Below are 17,302 nucleotides of genomic sequence, written 5' to 3'. Positions count from 1 at the left end.
CACTTTACTCTTTAAATGAAAGTAATCCGCGTAAGTAAATACAAATTGCGACGAAATTCATACAATTGTTACGATAATTTTGATCCATCTACGTCAAAAGAAAATAAGAAGCCTTTTCATGTGATAAATATATAGTCCAATGGTATTTTTTCTCTGTTTGCTGTCATCGTATACTTGTGGGTTTTTTTTTTTTTTGCTGAGCAGCACAACTTCTCGCCTTCGGCTCGAAGTTGTACGGCTCCGAGAAAAACACTCGAATCCAATGACGTCAAACAGAGACAAATACCATGGGATTATATATAACTATCACATAAACTGGCCCAAATTCCCACATGTGTGACGTAGAACAGGACGGATACGAAATCCGAATTACCCATGTTGTACGTCATCAACCGGAACTTTTTTCGTGCATGGTACCGCGATACCGTTTATACATGCTGGTCGCGACGTGAACATTGACCGATTTGTTGTGATCGATGTCGTGCTCTCATAACATTTTTACAAAAAGGTGACACGATAAATCCACACATGGAAACATAGAAGGCAAATCCAGCGAAATTTCGAGTCGCTAAAACTATAGCTGTTCCCGAGAATCGAATGGGGATACCGCCGTTAATGGCTTAGCTTAGTAATGTCACAGCGCCTTCGGCTCGAAGTTTTACGGCTCCGCGAAAAAACACGGCTTCGAAGATGATGTCAATATGGATGCTTGAACACTCATACATCTTTATATGTAATTGTGGCTATCGATGTCAATGCCTTCAAATCATACGCGTTTATGACACCATATGTCAAGTCGGCATTGATAAATGAGGAACAAGAACACCGCACGAACTTCCACCTAGTTGACAATTTTTTGCATAGTTATTATCACTATTATTTTCACGTTTTTTTGTCACAATCCCTCATCTAGTAGTTTCTTTTTAAATGCCCTAAGTTGCGCACAACAGATTCTGTAGTAGAAGTAATCGGATCGGTATCTGCATTACGTGTTGTAACAGGCACTGTGATCATGTCAAGTTTTCAATCTGTCGTTATGATTTATAGTGATCCAATTCTAATTAACCATTTGCGTCGAAAAGTGAAGTAGAAAGCAGGAAAAATGAAAACGTAGCGATGCTGAGTAGCTTTGAAGAAATCCTTAAAAACTCACACATCTGCGTTTACCATTTGATTTGCTAACTGTGCACTATTTAGAATCAGAACTTTGACGTTATTGGATATTTCCACCCAACTGTCTGCAAACCACGTGCCTTTTGATGTTTTCAACGATTGCTCTGTCCTTTTGGATTGTTTGTTAGATTTTGCCTGTGTTTTGTTGGGATTTATTTTGTATTTCAAAACGTTTTAACTCTGAAGTACATTCTCGGTGAATGTAATATTTAGGTTAAGTATTCAGTTAAAGTAAACAAATCATAAAGTGTATGCTTATACAACTTCTAGAAGATCTAAGGCCAGTTTTAAGAAATATGAGCTTCTCTTGTAACCAGTATCAATGTGACTGTTTGCTTTGGATCTCTGAACCATTCGATATACGACCACTCCTTCCCGATGGCCTCGCAGAGGCGGAACTTGAAAGTAGCTAAAACCATGCGGCAGATTAAGGTTGGTATGCTTCCGCGTTATTTGTTTTCAAATCTTTATAGACATTGTGCCTCTGCTTACTTGAATACTTTGTCTGACAGAGACTTATTTTCACAGTGGAGATTTAGCCGAGCGGTTCTCTCTGTTGCCTCTCTCGCTAGGCAACTGATGCCGTATGCTGTGGGTTCGGACCCGATAGAAAACTAGCCGTATTTTCTACCCTGGGTTGGTAGCTCTGCTGGTGGACAGAATTGTCCCCGAGGTTATCGTTCGCCCAGTTAAAGCGATGTATTCGTTGCTTCGCTTCGATAAAGTTTGTATGTGCGATGTGTGATAGTGAGCATGCGTGCGTGAGTGCTTCACGAACTCTACAACGTGTGAAGCGGTCTCAGTCAGAAAAATGTAACAACTTAGCCGGCTATTGAACCACTCTTTTTTGGGAGTGGAGATTTAGCCGAGCGGTTCTCTCTGTGGCCTCTCCGCTAGGCGACTGATGCCGTATGTTGTGGGTTCGAACCCGATTGAAAACAAGCGTATTTCATAAAATTAAGTTAGTATATTTGTCACTTGTTTGTAACAGTAAATATTAATATCATACATACGCCAGTCAGCGGCAAACATTCTTACAGATAATCACCATGCGTTGTCAAAAATTATATTTGGTATGTCAGTCGAAGAGTGGTTTTAAAGTCAGGAATGTGTCTCCCCAGCTGCCCTACCTTTTGTTTCGGAGTTTGTTGCTGTTGTTGGTAAAACACTATTTGAAATTCGAAATGGCGGCTATACCAGCTGTTAACTCTATGGTAATATATTTTCAATTAAAAAGAAGATGTTAAACATACTGTAAATTACTCCATTGGATTCAAGGTGGGTCGTCAAAATAGTCAAACAGTAGACAAGAGCATTTCAGCGTCACGATATCTGTTCCAAGGTGTTTTCTATAGTCAATGGCATTGTATGAACTGCTTTCTCCGTCATTGCATTCTTGATCCAACTTGTAAAAGCGAGTGATAAGCGATCTTGTAGAAGACTGTCGGGCATGGGTTTTATCGAAAGTTGTAAAAAGTTTGGGTCGAACTATTTCATTTCATTTTTGACTATCCAGTCTTTGTTTTTCTTTCATCAAATCAACTGCATTCATGGTTATCAGAACTTCGTGATTTGGTACAGAATGGTACCAGACACCGTGAGTATGACGGTGGCACAAGTCGTAGTGTGAAGACTGTTCTCGGAAACGTTTTTAAAATTTGGAGAATATGAAGATAAAAAACTAGTCTAGGTCAGAAGGAATGCATGAACAATCTATCGACCGGTCCCTCTTGACTGATTTATTATCCCTCGCTTTTCAGTGGCCAAAGTCGTCCTACATTCAAGTGACACGAGTATTACAACTGCAATTATGTTTGTGTACGCATGCGCGTGTTCCACTATAAAAGATTCGGTGACCGGTACGCAGTTCCTCCATCACAGAATGTGGTTGGTGTATACAAGATGTTGCACATCTTACCCATAAGATATTTATTTGCTCACACTTATAATTACTTCCGTATTTCCCAATTTCTGTACAGATTCCATATTTTAAAGTGTTAACCCAAGAGGATGAATTGAACACAACCCTCCGATGCTACACACACTCATTGCCTTGTGTTTTATATATCGATATTCAGTCTCCCTGAAAGTTCAGCGAGTACTACAATCATCTGTATTAAAGCTCCGTCAGAGACATTGCCAGGCCTATTTCTGGAGTTAAAGGCCAGGTAGATAAAATGCTTATTTCGTCCATTTAGCCTTCACCGACAAATAGAGAAACAGACAAGCAACGGGTATTGTTCAAGGCGTGAAGCGATTACGTAACCCATCCATGTTCAACTCGCCAGAGGTAGCTCTCGCCTCTCTTTTCCGAAGACTGCCGACCATGCATCCTTCGGTAATTTTCGGATTTTCGCCAATTGTTAAGTGAAAGTATGTTCGGCAAAGTTTGTGTTGTTGTTGTCGTGTGGTGCTGTGCGGAATTGGCGTGCTGGCGAAAATAGGAGTGTTTTGAGCTTAAAGAAAGTGAGTTTTACCATTTTAAAAATTCCTCTCATATTTTTATGAATATATAATGAGTGTGTTTGAACCAAATTTGAAAGTCTTTTATCGATACTGTTAGGCTTTACTCAATGGTTTACTGTCAGTCATACCGTCTTTTACACGTTCGTCAAGGAAGAACATGTTTATGAAACTGCCGGCGTCTTATGTTTTGATTGGCGTGCCGCAGTGTTTCTGCCCTGAGAGCTCACAAAGTAACCATGGTTGCTACGCGACTGGCAGGACAATGCCATCTCGTCGTATTTTTCGCATAATCTCGTTTAATTATCAACCACAAACAAAGTCTCCAAAAAGTTTAACACCTTTGAAGCTCCTTTTAATATGAAAAGGCCATAGTCTACCGAGACGACCATGGAACAAAAGGCATGCCACGTTGCTAGTCTGTTTTTCTATTTGTCTGTGCCAAAATGTAAATAGTGATGAGTCACACGATGCGTAAATTTTATCTATGATATCCCGCTGTTCCACAGTCTATGCCGACAAGGTATAAAATGGGCGGTGGTAACCACCCATGCGTTTAGAATATTTACCACCTTTACAGCGGCATTCAAGATTTTTTTCATTGTTTTCCAACTTCTTGAGACTCAATGCATATTTATGACAGATATCCAGACTCACGGATTTAAAATACTTTGCTGGTCATAAATGGATTTTTATTTGCTTAGTTTTCGTGAGAATGAAGCAACACAAAGACGGTGGTAGTCATTTTGAACTTCCCTAAAGTTGGATACATTTAGTTTAGCGTTTACTAACGTCACATTGGATTTGGTCACAGAGATGCCATGCACCTCCTAAGAGTTTGAAATTTACTGTCCGAGTCTCGTTCAAAGGTGGCGGGATTCGTCTGACTGCATCGGCAGTATTCGTAACACAGCACGGGCGAGGCCGCACTCAGCACGTACAGACGTTACGAAATAGTGTGTCACATTGCATTGCCGTTAAGGTAGAATGCGCCTCGGAGACAAATATTTGGAATTTAAAACTTGTTCAAGTCAATACTTTTTCTTGTCTTCCACTTGTGGGGGCTCAATTTGAAGCTCAGAAGTAAAAATGCTTTCGCCGGCATATTTTTTTGAAAAAGGAAAATATTTTTTTTTTACCATAGGGTTCCCCATACAGTTAACACTGGGAGTTCGGCCATAGTGAATTTCAAGTTTTGGTAAATATTGGGTTAATTGTCTTTCTGGGACCAAGTTCTTGCACTTTGACTCCGGATTTTTTCTTGATTTTAAAAGCAACAGTTTGAAATTTTACTACGTATAGTTATGGCAAAAGTTTAAGTCTTTGAATGCCATGGCGAGTACGACCTTTCTGCAAAAGCTAGCTCAAGCAAAGTAATAATTATCGCCATTCCCAGCATCTTGACTTTGATAAGCATTGCAAAAAAGCGGTTGCTCACGACTATCGATTTCTTGCATTTGGAATACGCGAACGATAGTACAGAGACTATCATCTAGCACTAAAAATGACAAATTCAATATCGAATTATTTCTCGTGGCACATTTGAGAAAGCCCAATATTAAAATAAAAATAAACCGTAATGATTCAGACAAGTCTTAGAGCTTACTGGCTGAATGAAAGTTTTATTCAACACAAACTAAAGATTAAGTGATTACATAGAAGAATATGAAATATTATTTTTTTTATTCATTTGACTACGAATGTTGACGACAAATTACCTGGTGAAAGGGAGATTGTCGAAACTCTTCTCAAAGTGACCACTACGATCGATATAAACACTGTATCTAAGGAAAGCTGGCGATTGATGAAAGTTTAAACATGTTTATTACGAATGAATATCGTAAAATTTATATGTTGCAGCTATGTTGACGTAATGCATCTAGATACCATGCATGAAATACATCTTTTGTAAACGAGAAAGTTGCACACACGCAGTTTTACAACACCCTCCCTTTAAAACATGAAAGAACATTTTGAGAACCGATCGTAACAATTTTCCCAAATACCCTACTCTCTATAAACATTGCAATTGTGATAGCCTCCATCTGTTTGCAAATTACTGTCCAAAATACGAGTATGCGTGAAAATGTCTGGAATCAATAATGTGTTATATTGTCAGCATTTAACAACTTAGTAAATGAAATGATTATGTGTTAAACCTTTCCTTTACCATCTAAAGGTTGGGCTCATGTTAATTAATGTCAATGATAAGTGTTGGCATTTTAAAAGAGTTAAAAGGATTTCCAGATTCATTGATCGTCCTAATTAAAACAAAATCAAAAGCTAAGTAATGCGGACACATGTATGGTTTCCCACGGTAATCGTCGGTGTGGCTTGTGTATGTGAGAAGAAAACAGATTACATTTGACACACGAAGATCTCAACCGATTGGCAAGTGCAGCCCTTCATTCTGACATCATCGCAGACATTGCCAGAGCCATAACCGTAGCAGCGACCAGCAGATGTATAATGGGTGTGAACAGCACTCCGGTGTTTCCCGTATTACACAGATCTGTGTCGCAGCATTCTTGACAAACGGTAGTCTTGACAACTGAAATATTGAAAAAAAAACCACAAAATGTGAAAGCATTACCTACTATCAATGATCATAAGGCCGCTGCTAAAGAAAGGAGAGAGGGACAAATAAATAACTCAAATGCTGCAAATTAGTAGCTTTCACAATTCTAAAAATAGACTCCTTATAAAGTATGACAATAACAATATCTCTTTTGTACACTTGTACAAAGACAGTAGTAAATAAGTATATGTTTTCTAAGTTCATTGTTCATTATGGGATCTCGTTTGCATTAAATGAGCCTATTTCATTACCAATAAGTGAAGTCTCCACACATCCATTGTCACACTCTGTGGCATCGATGCATCCTCTGTCGTAAGATGTCACTTTCTCATCAACTTCAGTTCTACTAACCTGGGAAATAGCAAACGAAATAAACATTCGAACGCTGTATAGATGCACATTAGACAAATACACATCCGACAAATAGCAAACATGGTCATATGAAACTATATATTTATAAATACAGAAGTAGACGACCGACAAAAAGAGCAGGTGCGTCATTTAACTTACATAACATCGTTGGGAGTCGGAAGAATTAGAGCATTCTCTCTTGATGCCTTCAAATTCACTTTCACAATTAGTAAGTCCAACACACGTATAACACTCCAAGGCAACACTCAAGTTGCTGGCAAAACCTATAAAATCGTAAATCAAATTGACCTCATGACTCTTCCAATAAATAAAGTGCACGAAAGCCATTCTATATTGTTATTAAATACCAATGACTTTTCAGTCACTTTTACTGTATACATTATATATATATATATATATATATATATATATATATATATATATATATATATATATATATATATATATATATATATATATATATACATTGCAGCGGAAGTGCTTTCGACAACTGCGCAAGTATTCTTCAATATCTAGACCATTGGCAATCTGCAGAAAAAATCCTCAATTTGTATTGAGTCTAGAATATCGTAAAAGTGACTGAAAAGTCATTGGTATTTAATAAAAATATAGAATGGCTTTCGTGCGTTTTATTTATTGCATTATTTATTGTATTATTGTATGTGTACATAAGATAGATAGATAGATAGATAGATAGATAGATAGATAGATAGATAGATAGATAGATAGATAGATAGATAGATAGATAGATAGATAGATAGATAGATAGATAAGGGAGAGAAAATGGTATATTGATCGTTCGATAGATATCAGGTGGCAAAAGTCAGAGAAGAAATACATACAATCAATTAGTGGTACATTTCTTGACGTTTACAACGTTATTGTCGAAATTGTTAAAGCAGGGAGGAAAGACTAATATTCTTATTTCTGTGTTTTGAGGCGTTTAATAGATTACAGAGGTTTGGGACCACTTAATTCTTTTTTATCTCAAAATGTGCTTTCGGGCTAGATGTAGATATTTTTCAGGACTGAATACAAGTTAAATGCATTGGCATCACCTCCATTGTTTATTTTGAACATGTTAGATCACTGTTTGCGATATTGTTTGCCGTGACTTACCTAATACTAGTATGAATAAAACAATTCCAGACATTGTGTTGTGATCTTGCTTGTCCTGTCGATGTATTACAAGAACTAAAACAAACAAAATATAGATTTAGCGAGAGCTAATTTCCCTCTCTCTCTCTCTCTCTCTCTCTCTCTCTCTCTCTCTCTCTCTCTCTTCTCTCTCTCTCTCTCTCTCTCTCTCTCTCTCTCTCTCTCAATGCACAGGAGTCTATAACACTGCACACACAAAGCAACCCATTGAAATGTTACAGGATGGGCTACACCCTATTGGCATTACCTACCTGCCTACCTGTACTTTAACCTGCTCACCTCTTATTCTCCCATACAAAAGTCCCCCTCACTATTGAGAACAATGGGTTTGGGCGAAATTATGGTGGTGAAAGGGTAAATACATGTGGCGAAATGCAGAGTCTGTTGTTAAAGTGGGATAAGCCCAGCCCGCTTAGATTGTGGTGAAGAACATGTTACAAGATAAATGGTATATTGTATTGATTATAGAAATTCCTGATTAAATCTATTTAAAATATTACCTTGTTTATACGTCAATGAGCGTTCTCAATGTTTAAAACGCAAAAAGATTAAAGTGTGAGTCGAGTATTGATAGCATGCTAAAAGACAAACTTTAACGTTTAATTAATCCTGAAAGCTATTGGTTCTATCTTAAGATCATTGCTACACATTAACAATCAATTTAATATATTTTTAAAAACCCAAGACTTTGCAAAACCTTGAATTTCGAAAGTGGAGGAAGTGATCATAATAAAAAATTACAAGAAAGGGGGAGGTGCTTGAAAATTCATAATAAACCAAGCTTATGAATGATGTACTTGTTTGTCAGTTTTGGAAACTGTTCAACGTTATTATAATGTACAGGTCCCTTGAACTGGAAAAGAAACATAATTGAAATGGAGTTTACCGCATACATCACTACATTATCACACAGGACATAGCTACAGAGAGCCATACTAGAACTAATATGAATAGATAAGATAGATAACAATATATACATATTGCCTAGTATCCAACAGGGATGGTTACTGGCGCTTAACATAATTAATCAGAGTAAGCTCTCTTAAAAAGTTAGGTTTTTAGTGTAGACTTATTAACAAAGCTTTCCACAGATGGTGACTAGGAAACTTTGTCTTGAAGTTGGTTCCATGGAAGAGGAGCAGTGTACATGAATGACCGGTCACCATATGATGTAAGCTTTGTTCTCGGGACTTTCAGCTTCAGTTTACAACTAGAGCGAAGAGATCTACATGGTTTATGTTTTTGAATAAGTTCTGTGATGTATGATAGGGCTAATCGACTGATGGCTTTATACGTCAGAACCAAGACTTTGAATTGGATTCTGTAGATTACTGGGAGCCAATGAAGTCGTTGCTGAATACGTGTGTTGTGATCAAATTTCCTGGAGCGAGTAACAAGACGAGCGGAAACATTTTGGGCTCTTTGCAAAAGTCAAAGTTGTGAATATGGTGTTCCAGTCAGAAGTACATTGTAATAGTCTAATTTTGCTGATAACACAGAGTGAACTAGTTTGAGATAGGTCTCTTCAGACAGGTATATTTACATATTTGACCAATTTATCACATGTGCATCAATATACTCTGCCAAGTTGCGATTATATGTTGTTTACACTGGAGGTAGCTGTCAAATGTGGCTCCGATGTTTCAGGCGGCTCTAACTGGTGTTATTACACAGGATCCAACATGAATGCTGTTGATTGAACTTGGGGCATTATCTTTTTTGGGGGGGTGGGGGTTTGATTAATATATGAGGACTTCTGTCTTCCCGTCATTCAACGGCAGTTTGTTATTAGTCATCCACATTTTGATGTCAACTAAGCATTCTTCAATGCGAGATACTGCATTGGAGGTTTCATTACGAGTGAAAGATAAGTAAAGTTGATTGTCATTGGCATAATGATGAAACTTTAGATTGTGTTGTCGAATTATTTGATCCAGAGGTGTAACATATGGTGAAAACAGTGGTGGCCCAAGAGCAGATCCTTGGGGTACACCAAAGTGTAGAATCTTATGATTTGACATTTTCCCGATTGAAATCGGTTTGAAAGATATGATGAGAACCACTGCAAGGCGTGTCTTTGATGCCAAGAATGTTAGGGTCGATGGTGTCAAATGCAGCAGATAAATCAAGTAGAACAAGTATGACCTCGTGAACCCTAATCGCGCAGCTTCCCTATCATAAACAATCCCGGATTATGTCTTAACCCTCCTGTTTCACAAGTAAGGTTCGAGACATATCTACCGGTCACAGTGAGTGGTGTTTGTGGTCCTATAAGGTCCGCTAACAGAGCACTCAATGGATGGACCATTTCTCTTAGGTCATGTTTCTATGTAACAGTCAGTTCACGGCAATTGATTGGTTGCCCTGTGTTCCTGCGTTAACTTCGTTCTGTAGTGTCACTGCCTCGTTATGTAGTGTCCCATGTTCTTCCTGGAAACCGTTGTAGTAACCAGTCATCCAGGATGTCTGCACCCTGTTCGACCGCGAGGTGAAGACAAAGGGCCAAAGTCAACTAAGAAACATCAGATCAGTCATTCCGGTACTTGGTAGTTGAACAGGCATCCTGTTTTGAGTTAGTTAGCGCTGTTGTCGTAGAAATAGTTGTAAGGACACTACGGCTTCACACAAATGAATTGAAATATTGCAATTAGAATATGAATTATTAAAACATTACATTTTCCGTTATCATCAATTGTTGCTCTCCATATCAAAAGGGAGCGAATGTTAAAACGCTCTCCGGCCGCCCGATGCTTCGGCAATGCCAAGGCTAACAAGCAGCGTAGCAAAAATGGCGTACCAATCGTAGTACGTCATGAATAAAATTACGGGTCTTTTTATCTAGACCAATCAGAGCGCTTGATTTGCACAAGCAAACCGGTATTAGGGTATGCTGTCAGCATGGTGGAATATGGTTCGTCATATTTTATAAGCGTTACATGGTTCACAATGTCTATTGGCGAACAGTGAATATGTTCAGTATTGTTTACGACGTTGTGTTCTTAACAAATGTACAATAGAAGAGAGTTTAGTTTTCACCAGCAACTGTCAAAAATTACGTAAAATTGAATCGTTATACGCAAGTATTGGGAGCCAAGTAGACAAGCATTTTTGAACTAGTGAACGTTTACAGGCGAATACCTTCTTTTTTGACCTTCTTTCTCTGTCTTTGTACGTTTTAATAAAACCATATAAAGGTGAAAACACTTTCAGTAACTGGTTACCAAACTAGTATTTAGTAGTCTTGTTTCCTGTCCCATTTCTGCCACTGGCTGTGCTGATAACGAAAATAGGGTCAGGTTTCGGCTATCGTAACCATGACTATCATTGGTCGATAGTACGAGTCCAGGGATTGCATTGAATTTATTTCCAACTTAGGAATACTTTCGATTTCACTTTTCGTATGCCCATGGAGTAATTTTACCGCCATACTGTTCTCGAACTAAACATCCTATTTAGACATTGAATGGAACAAAAAATCATTTATTTTTGAGTCATTGCAGTATATGTCAAAGGTCATGATGGTCACCAGGTCAGGTCTGAGAAAAAATCGTCGACGATAATCGTCATTTCACCACTGAATGCCATCATGAAGTGAAGCCATGCAAACAACTTTAACGTTCGATGTAAGGTCATCTTATTTCTGAACTTGCCACTGTACAGATGTGCTGATCACATGATCTTTTAGGGTGACTGTGCTCATTATTAATATGCAGTATAAATTCTAACTGAAACATTAATAGCCCTAGGTTGGAACATCCATCGCTCGAGGGCGCTCTTTACTCTCCCCTCGAAGAGCGTAGACAGCGTCCTCGAGCGACTGATCTTTCAGCCCACATTAGCCCATACCCTACCTTATTTTAGTTAGTAGCGCAGCCAGCGGTAGAAATGGGTCAGGGAACCAGACAACAGTATCCAGGAAGTACATTAGACACAACATTACGAGGCAGCGAACACTGCAGAACGAAGCTGGCGCAAGGAAACTAGGTAACCAGTTACAGTGCCATGAGGTAAACAGTGTACGTAATATAATGAGACCTAATGAGGGTCCAGCCAATAAGCGCACTGTAAGTGGGCCTTGTAGGGCCACAAACACAAACCATTGTTGCCGGTACATGTGTCTAGGACATAAATCGTGGATCATTTTGGAACAGGATTATTAGGTCCACAATTCAGATCACGAGATGTACCACTTCTCATTGAAACTTGAATGATACATTACGTACCACGCACAACGCTTACAAGTAGGCATTTATGGGTGGTCCCTACTGTATACTGGGCCTGCCTCTCCCCAACTTTTATCTGATTTTATCTTTTTTTAAAGATATTTTTACCATGTGTGTGTCTGTTTTGTTTCGTGTCTTTTTGCAGTATGATGATACCAACGTTTATCTAGTGCCATCACTGTCGAATTTTCAAGACTGATCTTCTCTCCTACTATCATATATGGCCGAGCCCTTGGTGTCGCGCCAAGGGTTAAATTAGAAGTGTTATTTGTATTGATTCATGATAACATAGAATGTTTTGTTACTTGCTTTATACGTTTGTACGACAACATTGCCCAGTTAACCCTCTGACGAAACAGTACACGTACACTATGTCAGACCCTGCAGGTATAGATTTTCTATAATGTGTAAAGATGCTGGACAAAAAATTGGCCATTTTACCATGATATCAACCTATTGTGTATAACAAGGGACGTATTGTGCCATCATTATCGTTGCAATAATAACTGCAATGCCCAACTTCCACTTGCAAGCTATCAACTATAGCGTTCTGTCTAAACACTGGCAATGTTGCATCTAGTTATTGACACAGGGATCACTTTTCTAAAACTCAATTCCAGCATTCTTTGCGTATGCCCTCGTTCACATGCACGAGAGTTTTTCTCTTTTTCTATTTTTAGGTGTGAGGGTAACGATATTTTGTATTAGTGACAAGCTGGATAATAATAGTTATTGGCAAAAATAGAAAGTTAGCTCTGATGAAAATACACACGACGGTGCTGGAAGTGAATATCGTCGAACTAAACGTCAACCCATGTTCAATTGGCCAAGTGCACGCCAGGAAATGTCCGATCAAATGACGTCATGAATTCCTAAATGAATTCTAACAAACGCAACCATCGGGACGGGAGGAAAATTTTGCAAAATCCCAATTCTCCAAGAGAAACACAGTCATTAGATTCAATCTTCTTGACAAGTGTGACGTGACATTTAGAAAAAGCAAAATGGGAATTTTTAGAAGAATAAAGGTCGAGTAGCATAATTTAAATTAAAAATGTAGAAAGAAACATGGAAATTAAAGTTGTAAAATTGAATATAGGATACTAATACAGAAAGTCGATAAAAATATTGAGTTGTAAAATTGAAATCAGAAGAGTAAAATATAATGAGGTAATTTTTGCATGGGTCGGACACAATAAAATGTCCACATAGCTACAACTATTTACATGCACGACTGGAACAACCCGAACAAAGAGTTATTTTACGATGGAACTCCATGCGATAGATCAGCCGCTATCTCATCACCCTCCTAAGCACTCTACCCTTTTCAAAAATGCACCCGCCTTAGTTTTGTTCGCTTGACAACCAAACATTGTCAGTGGTTTGTTGATGTTCGGTAGGGACGGAAATTCATTCTATTTCTCAATATTTCTTTACAGTCGTTCTGTCAGTCTTTTGAACAACGAAGTAGAAATTTTGACAAACCTGCACAAATCCACTTCTCCCTATCAACTGCTCACAAACATGCATTTAGGTTTGCTCTAACAGTTACCAAATGGTGGATTCAAATATGATAACCACGTGCATCAATCACAACCCCGGTCTTATAAATTAGTGATTTACTAAAGTTGTGAAAGGTAACCAATCCAAGCCATATGGAGTTTCCGGCCAGTATTTTGATCTTTGATACCGAAAAGCTAAACAATACAACTTTTCTAAAGCAATTAGCTGAGTTGTTATCTCATCTCAAGTCCTTGAAACAACACATAAATTAACCAGAACGCAAAACAATGACAAATTCAGTCCTTATGAAAAACAACAAAGTTTGTCCAATGCCACAAACATTTTAGGCCACGATGGAATCACTATTCAATTTGAAGTCACATATTTATTAAGATTACTTTTTAAGGAAACAAAGCGAGGTAAACATTCAGATGAAACTAATTTCACTTCTTATAATTAATACTCAGTGGCGTCTCATCCATGATCATTATGGCTGTGCCACATAGCTACAGATGTTGACATCAACGGACTAAAACAACTCATACAATGGGCTATTCTACGACGAAGCTCCATACAATAAATCAGCCATTGTCCTACATATTAACACTCTCAGAAGCACTTTGCCCATTCAAAAATGTGCCCGTCTTGTTTTGTTTGCATGACAACGTTAACTATACACATTATTGAAAATGGTTTATTGATGCCCCGCTAGTGACGCAAGTTCATTGTATTCGTCAATAGTCCATCAGATGCCTTTATTTCGCCAATCTTTTTACAATGTGTGAAATCTCTCGTTTGTCAACTCTCTATATAACTCGAGTTGTTTGGACGAGTGGTATATCAAATGAAGGTAAGCTGTACTGAAAAAAAAACGATGGAATTTTTTTGACAATGCTGCAAAATTCCACTTATCCTTATCAAGCGCTCACAAGCATGAATAGAGTTTTGTCCTCACAGTTACAAGATTTTGGATTCAAACATGGCTACCACGTACATCAATTACAGCCATAGTCTTTGATAGTGTAAAAACCTTGTAAAATTCGGCCAATCCAAGCCAGATGTAATTTCCAGCCAGTATTTGAATTTTGATGCCGAAATGCTAAGAATTATGACTTTGTTTTTCAAGCAATTTATTACTGAGTCGTCCATTCTTGAACAACATATAAATTCACCTGAACGCGAAACAATGACAAATTAAATCATTATAAAAAGTACAAAGTTTTTCCGATATCACAAACATTTGTTGGTTGTCTTCAGGCCACGCTAGTACATCTATTCAATTTGAAATCCCATTTTCATTAAAGATTCTTCTTAAGCAACAAAGCGAGGTAAACATTCGGGTGGAAAGAATTTCATTTCAGATTAAGTAATACTCAGTTGTTTCTCATCCATGGTCATCATTGTGTAGTCACATAGCTACAACTGTTCACATGAACGACTCTAACTACACGAAAACGGATTATTTCAGGACAAAGCTTCATGCAACGAATCAGCCACTGTCCTATCACTTTTAGAAGCACTGTACGCTTTCCAAAATGGCGCCCGACTTTGTTTTGTTCGCATGACAACAAAACAGCGTATTGTGAGTGGTCTGTTGATGCTCGGTTGTTAAGGAATTTCATTATATTATTCAATTGTCATTTATATTTCTTCTTTCAGTCTTTTGTCCAGCTGTGATTGTCAAGGTCTCTGCATTTCTGGAGTTGTTTTGATGAGGGTTAAGAATCGCTAAGGAGGAAGCTGTACTCCAGGTGAGGAACTCTTTCGATGGAAATTTTGACAATTCTGCACATATCCACCTCTCCTAAAAATAACGCTTACAGCAATGCATAAGGTTTTGTGCTCTCAGTTGCAAATTTTTTGATCCAAATATGATTACCACATACATTTAATAAAGCCCTAGACTTAAGAAGTGTAAAGACGATGTTAAATGTAACCAATCCAAGCCAGATAAATTTTCTGCCAAGTATTTCAATTTTGATACCGAGAAGCCTAGAAATATAACTTTCTTTGTCAAGCAATAATTTACTAAGTTGTAACCTCGTCGCACATTATTGAAAGAACATATAAATTCACCAGAACGCAAAGATATTGTGAATGCCGTAATTTTTTTCCAATATCACAAACATTTGTTGACTATTTTTTAGGCCAAGATAGAACCACTATTGAATTTGAAATCCCTTTTACATAAAAGATTATTCTTAAGGAAACAAAGCGAGGTTAACATTCAGATGCAACGAGTTTCACTTCTCATAATTAAAACTCAGTGGTGTCTAGTTTACGGTCATCATGGCTTGGCCACATAGCTACCACTGTGTGATGAACGATTGAAACAACTAGGACAACTGACGAAGCTCAATGCAATGAATGGGCCACTGTCCCATCACTTCACAAGCATTCTACCCTTTCGAAAAATGCGCCAACCTCAATTCGTTTGGGTGACACCCATACACATTATTGAAAAGTGCTTTCTTTATGCTCGATTGTTATGGAATTCAATTACATCATTCAATAGCCTGTATATTCTTTCTGCAAGTCTTTTGACAAGCTGCAAATGTTTGTCTGGCTCTTTAAATTTCTTGAGTTGGATTGGAGTAGATAAGCAGTACTCAAAAAGAGCTGTGTCCGCAGACATTTTGACAAATGCTACACAGAGCCATCTCTACTCACCAACTGCTTACAAGCATGAATAAAGTTTTGTGCTTACAGTTGCAAGATTTTTCATCTCAATAATATTACCACATACCTCAAATACAATCCTGATTATTAGTAGTGTAAAAAAGGTTGTAAAACCCATCCAATCAAAGATGAATTTTCTAGCTAGTATTTGAATTTTGATACCGAAAAGCTTAAAAATACAATTCTTTATATAGCAGTTAATTACTTGTTATTATCTCGTCGCATATTCTTGAAACAACATATACATTCACCAGAACCCAAAGCAATACAATACAATGGCAAATGAAGTCATTATGAAAAAAACACGAAGTTTTTCCAATATTACAATCAACCACGATGGAATTAAATTCGATTTGGAATTTTCTTCAAAAATTATAAAGGAAACGAAGCGAGATAAACATTCAGATGAAACGAATTTCACTTTTATGATTAACACGCAGTGACGTTTCGTTAACGGTAATCATGGCAGGGGCGTGTAAACCTTAAATACAACTTACCCGTTTACTCGCCGATGCTCTCTGTTGGGAGGTGCTGTTATATGGAAACATGAATACCAACATGTGCTTATATAGGCTGCACACCTCCTTAGCATTCAAAGGCTAGTTCGTTTAACTCGTATTATTCATTCAACCCGGCCATTATGATTTGTCGTTGCCGAGATAGTATGGATAATAGTCACACCAATCGAATGAAAGAAAGGGCATAATGGTGCTGCACAGGGATTAACTTTCTTTCAAAAATTCCTTCGAGAGTCACGCATCTTTGTTTACCACTCTTCAACTTATGCACTATTATGGTTTCGACGAGGAAGATTGGTTTGCTTCAACATTCCCCACGCTATTGCATATTTACAACATAAATATATATTTTTAATGTATCTTTCGGTCGTTACTTATGGAATTGTATTTGATTTTGTTTTATTGCGGTTAATGTCAACCTGTTTTGTCACTGAAAGATTTTCTTGTCGACTACAATAATTAAATTTAAGTTAAGAAGTAGAAAGTGTTAAAATTCAGGGTATGACATAACATTATTGACATGGCGATGATATTCATTTAAAACAAGACAAATTCTAGTCGGATAAAGCGACAATATTTAGCCTGGAAAGACTCACGAGCTTCGGAATTTGACTGGTCACTCGCTGCCGACGGAC

General features: G+C 37.8%; 1 protein-coding gene across 1 annotated transcript; it reads right to left on the bottom strand.

The window, feature by feature from the left end:
- Nucleotides 1-5,322: 5,322 nt before the first annotated feature.
- LOC139148007 (ly6/PLAUR domain-containing protein 2-like) lies at nt 5,323-16,685 on the bottom strand. Its single transcript, XM_070719266.1, has 5 exons — nt 16,647-16,685; nt 7,706-7,780; nt 6,725-6,849; nt 6,466-6,565; nt 5,323-6,187 (listed from the first exon to the last, which is right to left on the bottom strand). The coding sequence occupies exons 2-5, from the start codon at nt 7,737-7,739 to the stop codon at nt 6,042-6,044; spliced, it is 405 nt and encodes a 134-aa protein (XP_070575367.1). The 5' UTR covers nt 7,740-7,780; nt 16,647-16,685; the 3' UTR covers nt 5,323-6,041.
- Nucleotides 16,686-17,302: the final 617 nt, after the last annotated feature.

The sequence above is a fragment of the Ptychodera flava genome, chromosome 2 (assembly GCF_041260155.1).
Source record: "Ptychodera flava strain L36383 chromosome 2, AS_Pfla_20210202, whole genome shotgun sequence".
In the NCBI taxonomy this organism is placed as follows: domain Eukaryota; kingdom Metazoa; phylum Hemichordata; class Enteropneusta; family Ptychoderidae; genus Ptychodera; species Ptychodera flava.
The sequence above is the reverse complement of the archived record's forward strand: the minus strand, read 5'-3'. Positions and strand labels throughout refer to the sequence as shown.